The sequence below is a fragment of the Salvelinus namaycush genome, chromosome 31 (genome assembly GCF_016432855.1).
Source record: "Salvelinus namaycush isolate Seneca chromosome 31, SaNama_1.0, whole genome shotgun sequence".
Lineage (NCBI taxonomy): Eukaryota > Metazoa > Chordata > Actinopteri > Salmoniformes > Salmonidae > Salvelinus > Salvelinus namaycush.
Genome location: NC_052337.1, coordinates 35,216,181 through 35,236,721, shown reverse-complemented (window position 1 = coordinate 35,236,721; position 20,541 = coordinate 35,216,181). Strand labels below are relative to the sequence as shown.

Here is a 20,541-nt window from a genome sequence, read left to right as displayed (position 1 = left end):
AAAAATCTGGCTTTGTCTAGCTCCAAGGCAACGCCGTGGCTTTACTCAGGAGGAGTCAGGATCATGGGGATGTCTCTCCCTACACAGAAAGCGGAGGGAAATTTGAAATTCTTCGAAATGATGGTATTAAAATGCATTTTTTCATTATTTTTGTAGGTCGAACTATTGCAGTAATTGTAAAAAAGAAAAATATTTGAATGACATTAGAGATTACTCTTGAGATTAAGTGCAAATATGTTGGGTCTGTGTTAGCATTAGCTAGCTAACGTTAGCTAGCTAGCCAGCCAGCCAACACTTCCTTGTTGTTTGTGGACGCCAAAGTAGCATACATGCTAGCTAGATACCAGCTAAATCACTTTATCACCATTTGACTTGTGTGATGTCTGACCTGTGATAGCTTCTCGGCATTTCGTTTAGTTAGCTTGTCCCTACCATTACAGAACATCAACTCGACCTGAGATGATTGAAGATGATGCATGATGATTTCCCCATCAACACCTAGCAAGGGAGTACGCTAACGTTATCGATTAAAGATGGAGCTGAAGCTGGAGGTTGTGTTGTCATCGAGCATCAAACGGAAGAAACCATGGCCACGGTTCTGTTGGCTCGGATTGGTGAGGACTCTGAACTGTCAATCATCCACACAGAGATATTGACATCCATCACTAGATAATGCAAATCATTTGATTGCACAGCTTGAACAATGAAATGGACTAGTATTGAAAACAGTAGTATCTGTGCAGTTTGTGACTGTATCAAACGGTTGATTTGTCCAGGAGAAGGAGTCTGTTTTCCTGCTGGATGACAAGCGGATCAGTGAGATCAACATGGTGTCTGGACGCACCAAGAAGAAGACCCCCAAGCTGCAGCCCCTGCTCCCCAGGGTGGTAACCATGGCCGCATCCCAGAACGGTACGCTTTCAGTGGCCTTTACATTTCAACACCATTTGATTCCATAGAAACACGGCAGTAATCGTCATTGCTAAATTGTAATTATTTCGCCACTATGGCCTATTTATTGCCTTACCTCCCTAATCTTACTACATTTGCACACACTGTTATTGACTGTACATTTGTTTATCCCACGTGTAACTCTGTGTTGTTTGTGTCGCACTGCTTTGCTCTATCTTGGCCAGGTCGCAGTTGTAAATGAGAACTTGTTGGTTAAATAAAGGTGAAATAAAAATAAATAAATTCCGTTTGTAGGTGTGTGGCTTGCCGGATTGCTGGTCTCAGGAGAGATGTTTCTATGGAGCAGGGACAAAGACTTCTTGAAGACCGTGGCAGCAGTCCCGACAGAAGCTCAGCTCGTCACTGCAGCACAGGGTCTGTATGTGCTCAAGCCATTGTTACAATAAGCCATGTTCAAGCTTGCCAACATAGCTCCATGTACTTACTGCGCATGTGTGGGTATGTACACAGGGTCTGGCGTGTGCCTGTCTCTGGTGGTTTCAGGGGATGGAATGCGGGTGCTGCTGTTGACTGTGACAGGGCAGGTGTTCCTGTGGGAGTGTGTGGACGTGCGTGACCTGTCAGGGGTACGGGATGGTACTGCTAGAGGACGCTGGGCTCAGATACAGCACCCTGGAAACACTGCTCTGCCATCCCCAAAGGACAAGGAGGCATCTCAACACAGCATCTTCGTCAGAGGGGAGGTGAGAAGGACTACTCTGTCCACAGGGATAGACATGATCCAGTTGGAAAACTAGTTTCCCTAGGGAACGTTTGTCATGCCCTTATCATGTCTTCCTGTCTTTTCCTTGTTTTACCGCCAGGCAGTGGGTGATATCTGCTTGTCAGCTTTTGTTTTCACCTCGGAGGTGGAGCTAAGTGTCACTTTCTTAAAGATCCAATGGGAGGAGGGTCAGAGGAGCAGGTGAGTGGACTGGGAACAACTTCTCAGGGTCAAGGGGTCAATACTGCCACTCGAGCTTTTACACTCCTCTTAATACCTTTTTATTGTCATAATACAATCAAAGATCTTTGTTCTCACGTTGCTCATCTGGAACATCTTTGATTGGGATGTATGTCTTTCCTTCAGTCCTGTGGGGTACAGTGTACGCTGGGTCACTAAGACATACCCCATGTCCTGCCTCACACCACCTTGTCGTCCAGTGAGGTCCAGGGGGTCACTGGTGCCAGCCTTCTCCCCTGATGGCCTGCTGTTAGCTGTAGTCCTGAACCAAAGAGACCCCAGGGCTACGCAGGTTCTCTTTGTCAGCACTCAGAACTTTATGATTGTCTCCAGTGGACTGGGGGGATGTGGCAGCAAGAAACTCGTCATTCCTTCTAAATATGTGAGGTAGGTACACGACTATAACAGGGAGTATGTACTGTAGGCACTGTATGTGTTTTAGATGATAAAGATGACACCCTTGTATCTTGCAGGTCGTACTGGGTGGGCAGTGTGAGCTGGGCTGCGGGAGGGCTCTACCTGGCCTGTGTGCTGAAGAGGGGCTCCTTCCTCATGCTGGCTCGTCTGGGGGGGCTGCTCTCTCTGTCTACCTCAGGGTGCAATGTGGACTTTGGCCCTGCTCACTTCCTGCCCCTGCATCCGCTAGTCACTTACAGGTAAACATGAGAATGATTCCATTAATATAAGCAACCCATTTGAAATGGAAGGGTCAGTTTTGATAATCCTACATATTGTAGCCACCCTGACCAATTTGGATTTGTTCAAGTGTTCCATAAGTTCTCCAACAGGAAATATACCATCAGTGTGATACTCTCTTCATCAATCAGTCCATCCATAGCCATAGAATGTCAAACTGATTTTGAACACACTCTAGATTATTTTATGTCTGTTTTGATCCATTAGTCTCTCTACTTGCTTTTCCTTTCTTCTTCTCTCTAATCTGTAGTCATCGTCTTTCTCTATTTCTTCGCTCTCCTCTTCCAACATGGTCATTGTGTCCTCTTTCTCACGTCAGTATTTGAGGGGTTAACACGTGTTGGTCTTGATACTCCACACAGCACACTTGCGCTATCTCCTAAACAGAATTCACTTTCTCACTAGCTTGATGGCACTTGAAACACAAAATAAATCACTGACATTTCTGATGATTATTTCTACATAGTTGGTAGAGTGCATTCAAAAAGTATTCAGACCCCTTGACTATTTCCACATTTGGTTACGTTACAGCCTTATTCTAAAATGCATTAAATAAAACATTTTCCTCATCAATCTACACACAATACCCTATTATGACAAAGCGAAAACAGGTTTTTAGAAATGTTTGCAAATATATAATAAAAGAAACTGATATCTTATTTACCTAAGTATTCAAACCCTTTGCTATGAGACTCGAAATTGAGCTTAGGTGCATCCTGTTTCCATTGATCATCCTTGAGATGTTTCTACAACTTGATTGGAGTCCACCTGAGGTAAATTCAATTGATTGGACATGATTTGGAAAGGCACACACCTGTCTATATAAGGTCCCACAGTTGACAGTGCATGTCAGAGCAAAAACCAAGACATGGGGTCAAAGGACTTGTCCGTAGAGCTCTGAGACAGGATTATGTTGAGGCACAGATCTGGGGAAGGGTACTAAAAAATGTCTGCAGCATTGAAGGTTCCCAAGAACACAGTGGCCTCCATCATTCTTAAATGGAAGAAGTTTGGAACCACCCAGACTCTTCCTAGAGCTGGCTGCCCGGCCAAACTGAGCAATCGGGGGAGAAGGGCCTTGGTCAGGGAGGTGATCACTCTGTCAAAGCTCGAGAGGTCCTCTGTGGAGATGGGGTAACCTTCCAGAAGAACAACCATCTCTGCAGCACTCCACCATCAGGCCTTTACGGTAAAGTGTTGGTGGCAGCATCATGCTGTGGGGATGTTTTTCAGCAGCAGGGACTGTGAGACTAGTCAGGATCGAGGGAAAGATGAACGGAGCAAAGTACAGAGAGATCCTTGATGAAAACCTGCTCCAGAGCGCTCAGGACCTCAGACTGGGATGAAGGTTCACCTTCCAACAGGACAACGACCCTAAGCACACAACCAAGACAATGCAGGAGTGGCTGAGGGATAGGTCTCTGAATTTCCTTGAGTGGCCCAGTCAGAGCCTGGACTTGAACCAAATCAAACATCTCTGGAGAGACCTGAACATAGCTGTGCAGCGACGCTCCCCATCCAACCTGACAGAGCTTGAGAGGATCTGCAGAGAAGAATGGGAGAAACTCACCAAATACAGGTGTGCCATGCTTGTAGCGTCATAACCAAGACGACTCAAGGCTATAATCGCTTCCAAAGGGGCTTCAACAAAGTACTGAGTAAAGGGCTGAATACTTATGTAAATGTGATATTTCAGTTTTTTATAAAAACCCGTTTTTGCTTTGTCATTATGGGGTATTGTGTGTAGATGGATGAGGGGGGAAAACGATTTAATCAATTTTAGAATAAGGCTATAACGTAACAAAATGTGGAAAAAGTCAAGGGGTCTGAATACTTTCCGAATGCACTGTACAAGCCTGTCCCCTTGAAAAGCATGTTACTATACTACTATAATATACACATGAATGGGGATGCTTTTTCCCATTCTATATTAATCTCTCCCCTCACTTTCCCCTTTCCCAATCATCTCTCACCCTCCTCTAACTATCACCCCTCATCTCTCCTCAGACCTCCAGTCTCTGTCGGGGGGGCTGGAGTTGACCCTCTGTCCAGCTCCAGCCTGTCTGTACGGGATGTCCTGAGACAGCGCTACTCGGTGACCTGGCACCCGCGGCTGCCCTACCTCATTGTGTCTGATGGCTACATGGCCACAGTGCTGCGGGTACCTGAGCAGCCCTCCCCCGCCACCCTCCTCAGGGCTCTGCTGCACGACACCAGCCAGGGCCTGGAGAGTGCCAGCCGGGCACTGGAGCGAACACAGGTGAGGGGTCAGGAGAGGGGAGGGAGTTGAACGTAATTGGCTCCAGTGCATTTCATTGTTTTGCTGTTGTGTAGTTGCTGAAATGCTCAATAATAATTTGGTCAATAGCTAAGATCAACGGGCCTGTATATTTCTCTTGTTGTTTGCTCTTTTTTTCCTGCTGTCTACCTTCTCTTTTCCCAGCCCCATGCCAGGGCGTGGCTGGAGTCCATATCCTGTCTGAATCCTAGTAGCAGTCTGCAGGAGCTGAGAGCCAGGCCCACACCTGTACCTACCCCAACAGCCACAGCTACATCCACCCTGCCCCTCTTCCTGCAGGACCAGGGAGGCCTGGGGGACACCAGGGAGCTGATCCAGAGAGTTCAGGTCTGTCCATCAGCTGATTTTCACTCACTCACTCACTCAATATTCTCTTCTCTTTGTCATAGTAAATGTTATTCTATTTTAAGGTGTGTGTGTGTTTCCTTAGGCTTTGTTTGAGGATGACTCTGATCTTGAAGGACCGCCCGCTGGTTCACATGTGGAGGACCGAGGACGGCTGGAGTTTGCCTCCATGTTCGACACCCTCCATGCCCTCTCAGACACCCTGGCTGATCTTGACCCCAGTCCTCGCCCTGACCCTGATGCTAGCTCTGCGGACTCAGAGAGGAGTCCCCCAACCCTCCCTCCTGAGCTCCGGGGGGTCCAGGGCAGCTTGCTGACAGCGTGGGCTCTGGGTGTGTCATTAGGTGGCGTTGTGGAGCAGAGAGAGTGTCTGCTGAAGCACACGGTCCGCTGTGCGGTCCGCTTCGCTGCTCTCCTCCGTCTCATTTCCATCCCCAGCTCCCACACGGGAAAGAGAAAGAACAGCTCCGTTCCCTTCTCCTCCCGCCTCCTCCAGCTCCTCAGAAGCCTTCTCTCTTTCCTCCCCTGGGGTGCCCCTCACACAGGGGGGAGGAGTTTCCTGGGTTTGGTTGTGGAGCTTACTCAACAGCTAGTGGGTCTGCTCCTCACCTCGCCCCCTGACCTCTATCAGACTGGCCAGGCTAGCTCTGAGCCCTCCTCCCAGACCCTGTCCACAGCTCTGCTCCTCCTGCAGCTGACCTCCCACAGTATGGACCACACCTACAGCCTCCAGCAGAAATGTGCCCACACAGATGTCTACTGTGTGCTATTCCTGCAGGAGGAGGGAGGGGGGCCATCACAACAGGATCTGCCTCTCCCCCAGCGGCCCTCTAGCAGGTAGAGTCAATCTCTTGTGCGTGTGTGTGTATTCATGAGAGTGGGCGTGTGATTGATTTTTAACATAGTGTCATTTTTGGCTCTTTAGTCTGATCTCTCTCATATCCCTCGGACATTATGACTCGGCAGGTTGCGGGGAGCGTGGCGTGCAGTATACAGGCACACCCTGCAGTACTGGGAGGAGCTGAGGTACCGTAGGAGTGGTACGGGCTGGGAGGAGGAGCAGGGCCGTGTGTCTGTCATCCTGTCCCAGATCCAGACAGCTCTACAGGGGATGGGAGAAAGGCTGGAGGAAGGGCCCACTCTGCTGAGCTATACAGGTAGGATGAACGGGAGCCTGTGTGAGGACTATAAAGTTGGGGGGTTGTCTGGTTTCTGTACATTGAAGTGGTACTGTATATAAGTGATGACTCAAATGGGCAACCTTCTTTTGGGTCCCCAGGGGAACAGCACTTCCTGTTTGGTTCCTACTCAGAGAGTGTTCAGGCTTGGAGAGCTGAGCTGTGGGCAGAGAGAGAGAGAGGTGAGAAGGATAGTTTAGTTGATATGTGTGGTTTTGGGGGACAGTTTGAAACTAAAGGTGTCACCTCCTGTTCCCCAGATGGGCCTCGGAGTGCGTTCTTGGAGACACGTCTGTTGCTGTCCCTGCTGTATGGACTGCTGTTCCAGTACCGTCTGAAAGAGGCCCAGGGGCTGGGGGACCACATGGCCCGTCTGCTACTCCATCAGGCTGGACCACATGGGGACGATAGTGCCCACAACGCTGGTGTGTATGGATCTTGGTCAATCCAGGTTCATTGGAAGAAGAGATTACCCCCCCAAAATTATACTTTTGGCTTTACATAGCGCTAAAATCCAAACTCATAAAAATTGGCTTCAGTTTTGAAAGTCATATATTGTTGCTTGTTGACATTGACTTTATTTATCTGTTGGTTGTAGAGGAGGCTCTTCCTGGCTCCTGGCTGCCTGAAGAGGTCCACAGGGAGGCAGCCTGTGCTGTAGTACAGACTCTGGGAAGGTTCATGGCCTCATATTTCACCAACCAGCCCCTTCTCATCCTGCCCCCTCACAGTGTGGATGTACTGCCTCCCTTACACCTCCCCCGTGGTAAAAACTTCTCCATCAAAATACACACACACATTATTGTTCCATACAGGCCAGTGTGTTGGCCAGTGTGTTTATATCTATGTCTGTGTGTCCACTCTCTCCAGCCCCAGGTGTTGGGCGCCTGGTGCCCCTGTGCCAGGAGGGCGTGGCAGGGGCGGTGCGGGGTCAGCAGCTGTCAGAGGTGTGGACGGTGGGCTATGCCCTGGACCTGCTGCTACAAGGGGGGCTGTTGCCGGAGGCCACCTGGCTGGCTCATCGTCTGGGGGACTGGAAGACTGCAGTCTCCCTGGGCCTGGCTTACACCACCTACTCCACAGAGCACTGCGACTTCACCGGGTCAGTGTGTGTTTGTCTGTACGTGTTAGAGCTGCCAGCTCATCAATTCACCACTGAGACGTGTATGTGGATTGTGATGATTAAGTCAATGAGCTTTTGTGAGTTTCTGATGGTTGTCTGTTGCCACCTCAGGCTCAGGTGGCGAGAACTACATCTCCCAGCAGGCCTTGAGCCTGTGAGCCTCTTTCAAGGTCAGCTGGAGTCTCTTCTGGGCAGGAAGGCCAGGTCAGAGGAGACCCAAGGAGACGAGGAGAACTACAAGAGCTTCACAGGTGTGTTGTGCCTGACGGTGGACTTCGGCTACTCCATTCTACAATACAGTTTGCCTCCACATCTCTCTGTCTCTATCGCTCATATGCACTTTTCTTTTTTCATCGCCTTTATCATTCTCATCTCTCTCTCTCTCTTTCAGACTCTCTGGAGGGTGAGGACGTGGAGTTGTTGCAGGGTTCAGTGCAGGAGATCCTGAAGGCGTCAGTCATGGCTGGGGTAGATGTGTTGTCCCAGCCCCTGGGTGCTCTACTGGACTCAGCCAAAGACCTGTCCTCCTGCCTTCCTGCTCTGGTGCCTATGGGCCTGTACCTGCCTGCACCGCCACTCTACTGCCCCCAGCCTGCACCCAACACACAGGTACTACAGAGCACAGCGTTTCCCCAGAATGTTGTAACAAGATGGTGCTGCTGAGTAAGGCCGGGGGGGATGCCCAGAGCCTTTGGACTCAGAGATGTTTGTGTTTTTGAACACCTGTAACTGCCATTTCCTGCGCCTCTCTTACATTCTTTGGGGAGAACCCTGGAGTACAACCACACCCAATTTGAAGGGAGGGGGACTGAGACAATGTTCCACCACTTTTCAAAACTTAAAATATAGAAATATCTAGAAATGGAACCTTTAGGTGTTATTCTATCTATATATTTGGTATTTTATTAGGATCCCCATTTAGCTGTTGCAAAAGCAGCAGCTACTCTTCCTGGGGTCCACACAAAACATGAAACAATACAGAATGACATAATACAGAACATCAATAGACAAGAACAGCTCAAGGACAGAACTACATACATACATTCATACACACAAACTATCTAGGTCAAATAGGGGAGCGGCGTTGTGCCGCGAGATGTTGCTTTATCTGTTTTTTGAAACCAGGTTTGCTGTTTATTTGTGCAATAGGAGATGGAAGGAAGTTCCATGCAATAAGGGCTCTATATAATACTGTACGCTTTCTTGAATTTATTCAGGATTTGGGGACTGAAATGACCCCTGGTGGCATGTCTGGTGGGATAAGTCTGTGTGTCAGAGCTGTGTGTAAGTTGACTATGCAAACAGTTTGGGATTCAACACATGAATGTTTCTTATAAAAATAAGTGATGCAATCAGTCTCTCCTCAACTCTTAGCCAAGAGAGACTGGCATGCATAGTATTTATATCAGCCCTCTGATTACAATGAAGAGCAGAACATGCCGCTCTGTTCTGGGCCAGCTGCAGCTTAACCAGGTCTTTCCTTGCAGCACTGGACCATACGACTGGACAATAATCAAGATTAGACAAAACTAGAGCCTGCAGAACTTGCTTTTTGGAGTGTTGTGTCAAAAAAGCAGAGCATCTCTTTATTACGGATAGACCTCTCCCCATCTTTACAACCATTGAATCTATATGTTTTAACCATGACAGTTTACAATCTAAGGTAACGCCAAGTAATTTAGTCTCCTCAACTTGTTCAACAGCCACACCATTCATTACCAGATTCAGCTGAGGTCTAGAACTTAAGGAATGATTTGTACCAAATACAATGCTCTTAGTGTTAGAGATGTTCAGGACCAGTTTATTACTGGCCACCCATTCCAAAACAGACTGCAACTCTTTGTTAAGGGTTTCAGTGACTTTATTTGCTGTGGTTGCTGATGCGTATATGGTTGAATCATCAGCATACATGGACACACATGCTTTGTTTAATGCAAGTGGCAGGTCATTGGTAAAAATAGAAAATAGTAGAGGGCCTAGAGAGCTGCCCTGCGGTACACCACACTGTACATGTTTGACATTAGAGGAGCTTCCATTTAAATAAAACTCTTTGACTTCCATTAGATAGATAGCTCTGAATCCACGATATGGCAGAGGTTGAAAAGTCATAACACAAGTTTTTTTCAAAAACAGGTTATGGCCAATAATATCAAAGGCTGCACTGAAATCTAACAGTACAGCTCCCACAGTCTTCTTCTTCTTAATTTCTTTCAACCAATCATCAGTCATTTGTGTCAGTGCAGTACGTGTTGAGTGCCCTTCTCTATAAGTATGCCGAAGGTCTGTTGTTAATTTGTTTACGGAGAAGTAGCATTGTATTTGGTCAAACACAATTCTTTCCAACAGTTTGCTAATAGCTGGCAGCAAGCCTATAGGTCTGCTGTTAGAACCAGTAAAGGTCGCTTTACCACTCTTGGGTAGTGGAATTACTTTGGCTTCCCTCCAAGCCTGAGGACAAAGACTTTCCTCTAGGCTCAGATTAAAAATATGACAGATAGGAGTGGCTATAGAGTCAGCCACCATCCTCAGTAGCTTTCCATCTAAGTTGTCAATGCCAGGAGGTTTGTCATTATTGATCGATAACAACAAAAAATCCACCTCTCCCACTGTAACTTTACAAAATCCAATCTTCCAATGCTTTTCTTTCAATATATATATTTTTTATGCATGAATACAATTGCTCACTGTTCGTTGTTGGCATTTTCTGCCTAAGTTTGCCCACTTTGCCAATGAAATAATCATTACAATAATTGCCAACATCAAATGGTTTTGTGATGAATAAGCCATCAGATTTGATGAAGATGGAGTTGAATTTGTCTTTCTGCCCATAATTTCATTTGAAGTAAAGTTTTTTTTCCATCATTCTTTGTCATTGATTTTGGCTTCATAATACAGTTCCTTCCTCTTTTTGTTGAGTTTAATCACATCATTTCTCAATTTGCAGTAAGTAAGCCAGTCAGATGTGTAGCCAGACTTATTAGCCACTCCTTTTGCCCCATCTCTTTCAACCATACCGTTTTTCAATTCCTCATCAATCCATGGAGCCTTAACAGTTCTAACAGTCAGTTTCTTAACAGGTACATGTTTATCAATAATTGGAAGAAGCAATTTTATAAATTCATCAACTGCAGCATCTTGATGCCACTCATTAATCACATCAGACCAACAAATATGTTTAACATCATCCACATAAGAGTCACAGCAAAATCTTTTGTATGATCTCTTATACACTATTTTAGGCCCGGCTGTTGGAACTTTGGCTTTCCTGGATATAGCCACTATATTGTGATCACTGCATCCAACGGGTACGGATATAGCTTTAGAACAAAGTTCTACAGTCTTAGTAAAAATTTGATAGATGCATGTGGATGATCTTGTTCCTGTAGTGTTTGTAAACACCCTGGTAGGTTGATTAATAACCTGAACCAGATTACATGCACTGGTTACAGTAAGAAGCTTCCTCTTGAGCGGACAGCTTGATGAAAACCAGTCAATATTCAGGTCCTCAAGAAAGTAGACCTCTCTGTTTACATCACATACACTATCAAGCATTTCACACATTAGATACTGACTGTTAGCACTTGGTGGCCTATAGCAACACTCCAAAAGAAAAGGCTTTAGATGTGCCAAGTGAACCTGCAACCACAACACTTCAATAACACTTGACATAAGATCTTCTCTAAGCATTACAGGGATATGGCTCTGAATATATATATATATATATATATATATATATATATATATATATATACACATACATACATACATACATACATACAGCAACACCTCCCCCATAAGCATTTGTCTCTTCTATAGATGTTATATCGTTGTATTGCTACTGCTGTATCATCAAAGGAATTATCTAAGTGAGTCTCAGAAATGGCTAATATATGAATGTTATCTGATGTTCGCAAGTTATTGATTTCATGACCTTTCTAAGGCCACATATATTAATATGGGCTATTTTCAGCCCTTTCCTGGGTAGCTTATCAGAGAGAGACATAATACTGAAAAGAGCAAACAAAGCAAGATAAAACAATCTATACATTCAGCAGTCCATTAATCAATTTGTGTGCGTGCGTGTCTGTGCTGAGTGGTTGAAGCTACGAACCCATAGGCTTGGCTCTCTCATCCCCTCCAGGCTTCTGGGAGGGAGGGTGGACAATGAGCCTGTCATAGCGGATGTAAGCAATGTCCCCACACGCTCTGGCAGCTTTCATGGCTGGGATCAGTTCTTTCCTCTTCTGGCGCACAGCTTCAGGATAGTTCTCGTTGAGGAAGATATACATTCCTCTCAAGTTCTTGGCTCTTTCCAGAACAGCTACCTTGTCCTTGAACCTCGGGAACTTGATCAATATCGGCCTGGGCCTGTCACCTGGGCCGGTGGTGGGTTTTCCAGTCCTGTGGGCGCGCTCCACCTCAATCTTCCTGTGGTCCATCTTCAATTACTCAGAGATCATTTCCCTCACTTTGTCCTCAGATTCTGCAATTCCGTTCCACAACCATGTTGTTCCGCCTTGATTGTCCCTCGAGAGAGTCTGATTTATCTGTCATTGTCACTTAGGACCCGTCAGGGGGGTTTGGGCAGCTGTTGGAGGGGGCGTCCCGTCACAGGGTGTCAGGGGTCCTCCAGAGGGTGCTGCTGCTCCTGAGGTCTGCCCGCTGCTCCCGTCCAGCTGCCCAGTGGTACATCAGCCACCTGCGACGCTCCCGACATCGCCTAGACAAGGTATTTCCTCCATTTCTCCTACACAAGGAACTGAACCCTCCTATCCTGTTCTTACCCCTGTCTCCAGCCCTCTTCCCCCCTGCTATCCTGTTCTTACCCCTGTCTCCAGCCCTCTTCCCCCCTGCTATCCTGTTCTTACCCCTGTCTCCAGCCCTCTTCCCCCCTGCTATCCTGTTCTTACCCCTGTCTCCAGCCCTCTTCACCCCTGCTATCCTGTTCTTACCCCTGTCTCCAGCCCTCTTCCCCCCTGCTATCCTGTTATTACCCCTGTCTCCAGCCCTCTTCACCCCTGCTATCCTGTTCTTACCCCTGTCTCCAGCCCTCTTCCCCCCCTGCTATCCTGTTCTTACCCCTGTCTCCAGCACTCTTCACCCCTGCTATCCTGTTCTTACCACAGTCTCCAGCCCTCTTCCCCCCTGCTATCCTGTTCTTACCCCTGTCTCCAGCCCTCTTCCCCCCTGCTATCCTGTTCTTACCCCTGTCTCCAGCCCTCTTCCCCCCCCTGCTATCCTGTTCTTACCCCTGTCTCCAGCCCTCTTCCCCCCTGCTATCCTGTTCTTACCCCTGTCTCCAGCCCTCTTCCCCCCTGCTATCCTGTTCTTACCCCTGTCTCCAGCCCTCTTCCCCCCTGCTATCCTGTTCTTACCCCTGTCTCCAGCCCTCTGCCCCCACACCCTCTAAACCCCCTGCTATCTGTTTTATAGAATAGATAGTCACCTTCACACAATCTTTTTGAGTGAAATGAGATGATTTGGAGTGTTACGCTGAGTCTCGTGGGGACTAACTTGGTGGTCGGTCGTTAGATCCGTCAGAAGTACTCCCAGCAGCAGTGTGTGACCAAGGCCTTCCCAGAGGCTCTGATGAAGTTTGTGACCCGCAGTGGATTCTTCAGACTGGGACCCAGTGGGGACGGAACCATGGACTCTGTCACTATACAAACTATCAGTAAGATACTTTTTTACTGTTTGTCACACCATTGAACTACATTCATCCATTGAAGCATGGCCTAATTCAGAGCCTTTTTCCTCCAGTCTGCTTCAGGGAGCTGTGTGGCCTGTGTTGGATGCTGAATGTCAGAGACCAGCTCTCAATGTCTTGCAGGAAGTATCAGGCTGCAAGGAACCATGGGAGAGATCCCCAGGTACCACACAAAGGCCTTTTTCCTGTGTTGCTTGGTGTATCTTATTCAGTGTGTGTGTGTGTGTGTGTGTGTGTGTGTGTGTGTGTGTGTGTGTGTGTGTGTGTGTGTGTGTGTGTGTGTGTGTGTGATCCTCTATAATCAATGATCTGTTAACAACCTGTTTTTGTATGTATTTCATCCTGTAGGTCCCAGCAGATGACAGCGAGGTGACCGCAGCCTGCGAGGAGGCTCTCCACTGGGCCTGTCGTTTCCTTCCCTTCTCCCGATTCCTCAATGCTGAGGAGATCATCCAGGACACCCTCCTCAGCTTGGTCTCTGAACTACCCCCTGTAACCCTGGTAAACCTGAGCCGGCCGTCACCTCATTCACAGGCATTCCTATTCGGTTCATTGTGTTTTTCCGCGTCCCACACAGGACAGGTATAAAGTAGAGTGGAATCACGTCTCTTACCCCAGGCTGGTGTCTTCCTCCAGGTGGCAGAGACTCTGGTGCAGGCCTTCCCTGAGGAGGAGGAGTCAGTCAGGGTCCCTCTGAGAGAGAAGTACAACTCACTCCTGCGGAGACTGAGGCACTGCACTGTCCCAGGTCACTACTATCTACTAATGTCACTGCTCTTCACCTTTCTGCCCAGCAGAACGTAAAGAGAGTAAAAAATAATCTATGTCATTTAGCAGACACTTATCAAATCTGATTTAGTCATGCGTTCATAAATTTTACGTCCGGATGGTCCCGGGAATCAAACCCACTATCTTGGCGTAAGGTAATGCTAATGTTTCTTACTAATCTTCATTCGCTCCTTGATCTTCTCTTCCTCTCTTCTAGCCTCAGTACAGAACGGTAAGAAGAGGGATGAGGAGGAGGGAGAGGAGGTGATGATGATTCTGGTGCAGGAGCGGCTCAGACAGAGGAGGAAGGACCTGAAGCGTCTGGCCAGGCACCTGGCTCCCCTGGAGCTCTACCTATGGGAGAGGGAGGAGGAGCAGGACAGGGGGGGAGGAGGGCAGGGGGCTGTAGCCCTGCTAGAGAGATTCTCCCTGGGGGCCAGTCTGAGTAACAGCACCCTGACGGACTGTGGGCGCCCCCTGGTGTACAGCGATGGAGACACGGCCGAGAACTCCATGGCTCTCTCTCCTGACCTGCACAGCAGGCCTCCTCACAGGTAGACTCAGGCTTTCTTGATGAAATTTGTATCTGTCAGAAATATTTGTTAAGAAATCAATCATTACTTTTCAACTTTGTACTTTTATGGCCATTGTGGCAACATCAGGCAAGTTGATTGTACAAAAGTTTCTCTTTGGCGGAATTTGTGGTGTAAACTATTTTTGTTTTCAGCATCAGCAAGAGAGTGAGGGTGCAGGACCGAGCAGACAAGCCTGGAAGTCAAGTAGAAGTAGTTGAGGGTGGGAGCATCCAGGAGGAAGACCAGAGCTGCACGGGCCCAGCCCAGGACCCTCCTGTGGGGGAGGACAGCCCCTCTCTGACCCTGCCCGTGGTGGGGACCTGGGAGTTTGAGCTGGAGGATGAGGAGTACCTGCGTTTCCTGGAGCTCTTCCTCAGCTACGTGTTGGAGAAGGACGGCCCTGACCCAGACGCAGGCTGTGACCCTCCCCTGCTGAAGGGCTTCTGTAGCCAGCTGAGAGAGCGAGAGCTGCACTCCCTCACCTTCGATGTCCTCACCACCCTCCGCCGTCGCCAGAGAGATGGGCGCCAAGCGACCAGGAGACAGGGGGGCAGTGACGCCCCCGTGTTCAGAGCAGGACACTGCTACAAACCAGTACTCGTTACCACCCGTTCGTTTCTCCACAGTGAGCCCCCTACACCCAGACCCAGCATGTCTGTCAGTGTCCTGTCTCTTCCTGGGCTCAGGACCGGCAGGGAGCAGGGGTTGTTTGGCTTCAGTCTGCAGGCCAGGCCAGCCAGCCCACGTCCAGAACCCACACCTCAAAGAAGCCGCCTCGGCTCGAAGTCTAGCCCCAGTCAGAGTTCTGTTCCCTCGGAGCAACAATCGGAGGGCTGGGCGTTCGGGCCCCTGTGCTCCGTGGAGGCTGTAGAACTGCAGCAGGAGCTGGAGCCCAAGCTGGAGGCCCAGTTCCCAGGGCTGGGCAGGCTTCTGGAGTGGATGGTGCGCTGGGCTGATAAGAAGGTGTTGCTGGGACAACCCAGCCGGATGAAGGAGAGGGAGGCGGGTGGAGGAGAGGTAGCTGGAGGTGGGGTGGTTATTCGGGTCAAAGCCTCGGCTCCTGCGGTGCTCACGGCCCTCAGCATGTTGGAGCACAGGTACACCACCGCCCTGCTAGGCATGGACCACTACAGCGCAAACTTACAGGTGAGTAGATAGTGTTCTATGAACTGTTTATTAACCAGATTTAGAGATGTGCGTGGACTGTGTGCCATGAGTGATGAGAACCACCAGACTTGGCATAGACCAGAATTCTCTGACAGGTTTCCTTTCTTATCTCAAATCAAATGTTATTGGTCACATACACGTGATTAGCAGATGTTATTGCGGGTGTAGCGAAATACTTATGCTTCTAGCTCCGACAGTGCAGTAATATCTAATAAAGTACACAACATATACACACAAATGTAAGTTGGAATGAATTAAGACTATATACATATATGGACGAGCGATGTCAGAGCGGAACGTACTAAGATGCTGTAGAATAGTATAGAATACAGTGTATACATATGAGATGAGTAATACAATATATGTAAACATTAAGTGACTAGTGTTCCATTCCTTAAAGTGGCCAGTGATTCCTAGTCTATACCTATAGGCAGCAGCCTCTAATGTGCTAGTGATGGCTGTTTAACAGTCCGATGGCCTTGAGATAGAAGCTGTTTTTTATTTCTCTCAGTCCCAGCTTTGATGCACCTGTACTGACCTTGCCTTATGGGATAGCAGGGTGAACAGGCAGTAGCTCAGGTGGTTGTTTTCCTTGATGATCTTTTTGGCCTTCCTGTGACATCGGGTGCTGTAGGTGTCCTGGAAGGCAGGTAGTTTGTCCCCGGTAATGCGTTGGGCAGAACGCACCACCCTCTGGAGAGCCTTGCGGTTGCAGGCGGTGCAGTTGCCGTACCAGGTGGTGATACAGCCCGACAAGGATGCTTTCAATTGTGCATCTGTAAAAGTTTGTGAGGGTTTTAGGTAATAAGACAAATTTCTTTAGCCTCGTGAGGTTGAAGAGGTTCTGTTGCACCTTCTTCACCACACTGTCTGTGTGGGTGGTCCATTTCAGTTTGTCAGTGATGTGTACGCCAAGGAACTTGAAGCTGTCCACCTTCTCCACTGCAGTCCCGTCGATGTTGATAGGAGGGTGCACCATCTACTGTTTCCTGAAGTCCACGATCATCTCCTTTGTTTTGTTGACGTTGAGTGAGAGTTTGTTTTCCTGACACCACACTCCGAGTGCCCTCACCACCTCCCTGTAGGCTGTCTTGTCATCGTTGGTAATCAAGCCTACTACTGTTGTGTCGTCTGCAAACTTGATGATTGAGTTGGAGGCGTGCTAGGCCACGCAGTCATGGGTGAACAGGGAGTACAGGAGTGGACTGAGCACGCACCCTTGTGGGGCCCCAGTGTTGAGGATCAGCGGAGTGGAGGGGATGTTTCCTACCTTCACCACCTGGGGGTGGCCCGTCAGGAAGTCCAGGACCCAGTTGCACAAGGCGGGGTTCAGACCAAGGGCCTCGAGCTTAATGATGAGCTTGGAGGGTACTATGGTGTTGAATGCTGAGCTATAGTCAATGAACAGCATAGGTGTTCCTCTTGTCCGGATGGGATAGGGCAGTGTGCAGAGTGATGGCGATTGCATTGTCTTTGGATCTATTGGGGCGGTAAGCAAATTGAAGTGGGTCTAGCTTTCTTGGGAACAGGAACAATGCTGGCCATCTTAAAGCATGTGGGGACAGCAGACTGGGATAGGGAGTGATTGAATATGCCCGTAAACACTCTCTCTCCTTTCTCCCCTCCACCCCCAGGTTCCAGAGAGGCAGTGGACAGTGGCTCCAGTGTTGCAGCCTGAGGTGGGCTGGAAGCTGGAGAGGGAGAGCAGTGTGGATACAGGTTACCCTGCATCAGCTGGCACACCCATTACTCTGCCAGACCAGGATCCCCAACACTGCGAACTGTCCTAGTGAGTGTGTGCATGAGTGTTTTATCATTTTCTTATGGCTCAGAGAGGATCTTAATATATTTCTGTTCTACAGTGGGTCACAGACCGAGGGGGTGGAACGAGTGACATCCCAAGAGACCTCACAGCTTTCTGACCCTTTGGGAGTGACCTTAATAAACCCTGAGAGTGGGGTGGCAGACTTCCCAGACAACAAGCTTGACCTTTCTGCTGAAAAAGGAGAGGACAGCAATGCTGACGAGGCCTTGAGGTCATCAGCCTCTCTCGCCATCCCCAACATCTCTGTCCACATCAAGAGCCTCCGTCCAACACTGAGCCCACCAGGCCAGGTGGGCACTGCCAATCACACCATGACCGTTCCTCTATGTTTCTAGATGAAGTGTTGGGTTGGCACCTGGTCACTTAAGTTTGTCTATCCTTTCTTCTCCTCAGGCATTAACGCTGGCAGATCTACGGTGCTCAGAGAGGGAAGAGGACATTGTCAGCTCTCAGTGAGTTCTGGGTGTGGGAAACACAGGGAAAAGTTTTTTTTTTCTTCTTCTCATTTACTATTTGACACCAGAACCAAAGGCAACCGTGGCTGGTTGGCCAAGGTGAGTTGGTAGGCTACTGTTACCGTGGTGATAGTAAACAGAAGCTACAGTTTGGTATGACAGACCATAGAAATGGATTCTATTCATTCTATTTCTTGTGACCGACACTATGGATTGTAACCAAAGCAGCCAGTTACTAGAGGGCTTGTTTTATGTCTCTTTGGAAAAGTCATTTCACATAATGTTTATGTTTACATGAATGTTCGTGTGTTCTAGAGAGGAGGAGGCAGAGAATCTGCTGTCTCATGGCTCCCTGAGAAGACCATCAGATATTACTGAAGAAGTGACAAGAAATATGTAAGTGAGCCTTTAGTTCCATAAAATAATATTACAGAGGTACTTTGGTCCCTTCACTTCAAATCTGCATTTGTGACATTCACTTGGTTTGTTTTCTCCTCAGAACTCCGAGTGAGGGTTCAGGATCAGACGTCCCTCCCCGTGCCAGCTTCCAACCCCTTCCCGTGGCAGGGCCTCAGGCTGGGGCTCAGGCAGCAGACTCTGCCCCTAACGGCGGGCTGCCCCAGGGGAGCACCAATACGACCCCTGCCTCTGCTCCCACCCAGACCCTGCCTGCCCAGACAGACCCTGTCAGACAGCTCTTGCAGGATGAGCTATTCAGACTGGTCCAGGTGGATATAAATATGAACATCAGATAAGGCAGAGGAAAATACATAAATGTATGTATGTAGCCACGGACTATTTCATGATTGCTTCGTGTTTCTCTCTTCAGTTGCAGCAGATCAACTTCATGAGTTTGATGCAGGTGGTCGGAGCGTCGTTTGTCAACCTCCCAGTGTCACAGAACAACACACTCCCAGCCCAGTCCAATGTGCCCTATCCACACCCCAATGCGCCCCTGTCCCACCCTAACACTCTCCTCCCTCACCTGAATCTGACCCCCTCCCAGAACAACATGTCCCCTATGCCCCAGACCCAGAGCTCAGTTCAGGCCCCTCTAGCCTCGGAGCCCCCGTCTGGGGGAGACAGACCCACAGACCAACCCCCCATCCACGAAATGCAGCCATTGGCTGTCCACCCTGAGCCGTTGAGAGATATCCAGGGGGAGACCAGGACGTTGATCTCATCCTCTCATGGGCTTCAGACCACTGTGGACCACACCTGCAGTGCCCCTCTGCTACTGCCCTCTGGTGGTAGCTCACAGGTTCCTGCTCCCTACAGCTCAGGACTGAAGCTCCTTCAGCTGCACCCTCCCCTGCTGTCCCTCCAGCGGCATGGTAACACGGCCCCTGTACGTGAGGCCTGGGGACCCCCGTCTGAGAGGAGACCCAGCACTACTGTGCCCCCCCACCTGAACCCCAGCCAGTATGACCCAGCCACTCTGAGGAGGGCAGAGGAGAGAACGAGGGAGGCAGAGAGAGAGTCCACCGCGCCACCATCACACCTCAATCTGACACAGTATGCCCACTATCCCTCCAACCAGGCCCCCAGGAACACACTGCCCCCGCTCCAGAATCCAGAGACCAGGGTGGAGAGGTCCAGAGGGGCTGAGCCCCCTCACCTCCCTCCTACCCTCCCATCCCACAGACCTCCCCCTGTCCACGGCCTCCCCCTCCTCCGCTTCCACCCTGACCCACGCCCCCCTACGACCTTCGCCCTCATACCCCTCCCACACTCCTCCAGACCCCTGATTGTCACCCCAGCAGCCACGGGCCACAACCCCAGACTACAGTTACTCCAGAGAGACCCAGACCCTCCTAGGATGATGCTGCCCGAAGCCACCCCTCCGGCCCGCGTGCCACGTCTCATCCCTCTGGGGGAGCTGATGGGCTGGGCTGCAGGGAGACAGAGGGGGGCAGAGGCCAGACTCCAACTCCTCAGAGTGGACCCACAGGCACAGAACCCTACCCCAGCAACACCCTCCACCAGAACCAACTCCAGCAGGAGGCAGAAGAGACAAGTGGAGAGGTTGAAGAGAGAGGGAGAGAAAGCAGAGGTCACATTTAGACCAGAGGACTCCATCATACTCCCGCGAGAGCGCAATGAGGACGAGCCTGCAGAGCCTGTTCTTGGGGAGGGCTATGTCTTTCCTCTTGGGACCTTTGACTCCGTGCTGACTGGTCAGGGATTGGTGGACAGGGCACTGTCTACTGCAGCTGAGCTCCATGCCTTTGCCTCTACACACAAGAGGCCTCCTGAGAGCCACGATGCTTGCACCAACACAGACCCAGCTTCTCCTCACTCAGATACAGGCATTTCTGCCCAACCTACTGTCACTTCTGCTGCTTCTGGACCTGCTGCTCTCCCTCCTGAATTGTTCCTGAATCTGCGGTTCCCTAGAGACCCTCCTGTCCACGACACAGAGACATCGGGGGAGAAACGACCAGAGAGAAACACGGTGAGAGGACTATTTAATGACAGAATCGAGTGG

General features: G+C 49.4%; 1 protein-coding gene across 1 annotated transcript in view; it reads left to right on the top strand.

Annotated features, from left to right (window-relative positions):
* Positions 1-53: 53 nt before the first annotated feature.
* cplane1 (ciliogenesis and planar polarity effector 1) overlaps positions 54-20,541 on the top strand; it is a 29,595-nt gene continuing 9,107 nt past the window's right edge. The window contains exons 1-31 of the mRNA XM_038970127.1: positions 54-123; positions 441-614; positions 777-912; positions 1,207-1,326; positions 1,423-1,655; positions 1,776-1,876; positions 2,042-2,302; positions 2,389-2,571; positions 4,619-4,871; positions 5,055-5,237; positions 5,341-6,092; positions 6,222-6,412; positions 6,535-6,615; positions 6,694-6,858; positions 7,032-7,199; positions 7,304-7,535; positions 7,668-7,807; positions 7,948-8,165; positions 12,121-12,285; positions 13,089-13,230; positions 13,317-13,426; positions 13,612-13,764; positions 13,900-14,011; positions 14,249-14,585; positions 14,759-15,752; positions 17,408-17,562; positions 17,636-17,888; positions 17,992-18,050; positions 18,369-18,449; positions 18,553-18,781; positions 18,883-20,508. Coding sequence (XP_038826055.1) covers positions 534-614; positions 777-912; positions 1,207-1,326; positions 1,423-1,655; positions 1,776-1,876; positions 2,042-2,302; positions 2,389-2,571; positions 4,619-4,871; positions 5,055-5,237; positions 5,341-6,092; positions 6,222-6,412; positions 6,535-6,615; positions 6,694-6,858; positions 7,032-7,199; positions 7,304-7,535; positions 7,668-7,807; positions 7,948-8,165; positions 12,121-12,285; positions 13,089-13,230; positions 13,317-13,426; positions 13,612-13,764; positions 13,900-14,011; positions 14,249-14,585; positions 14,759-15,752; positions 17,408-17,562; positions 17,636-17,888; positions 17,992-18,050; positions 18,369-18,449; positions 18,553-18,781; positions 18,883-20,508 — 7,914 coding nt within the window. The 5' untranslated portion in view covers positions 54-123; positions 441-533. The remainder of the gene's footprint in view (positions 124-440; positions 615-776; positions 913-1,206; positions 1,327-1,422; positions 1,656-1,775; positions 1,877-2,041; positions 2,303-2,388; positions 2,572-4,618; positions 4,872-5,054; positions 5,238-5,340; positions 6,093-6,221; positions 6,413-6,534; positions 6,616-6,693; positions 6,859-7,031; positions 7,200-7,303; positions 7,536-7,667; positions 7,808-7,947; positions 8,166-12,120; positions 12,286-13,088; positions 13,231-13,316; positions 13,427-13,611; positions 13,765-13,899; positions 14,012-14,248; positions 14,586-14,758; positions 15,753-17,407; positions 17,563-17,635; positions 17,889-17,991; positions 18,051-18,368; positions 18,450-18,552; positions 18,782-18,882; positions 20,509-20,541) is intronic.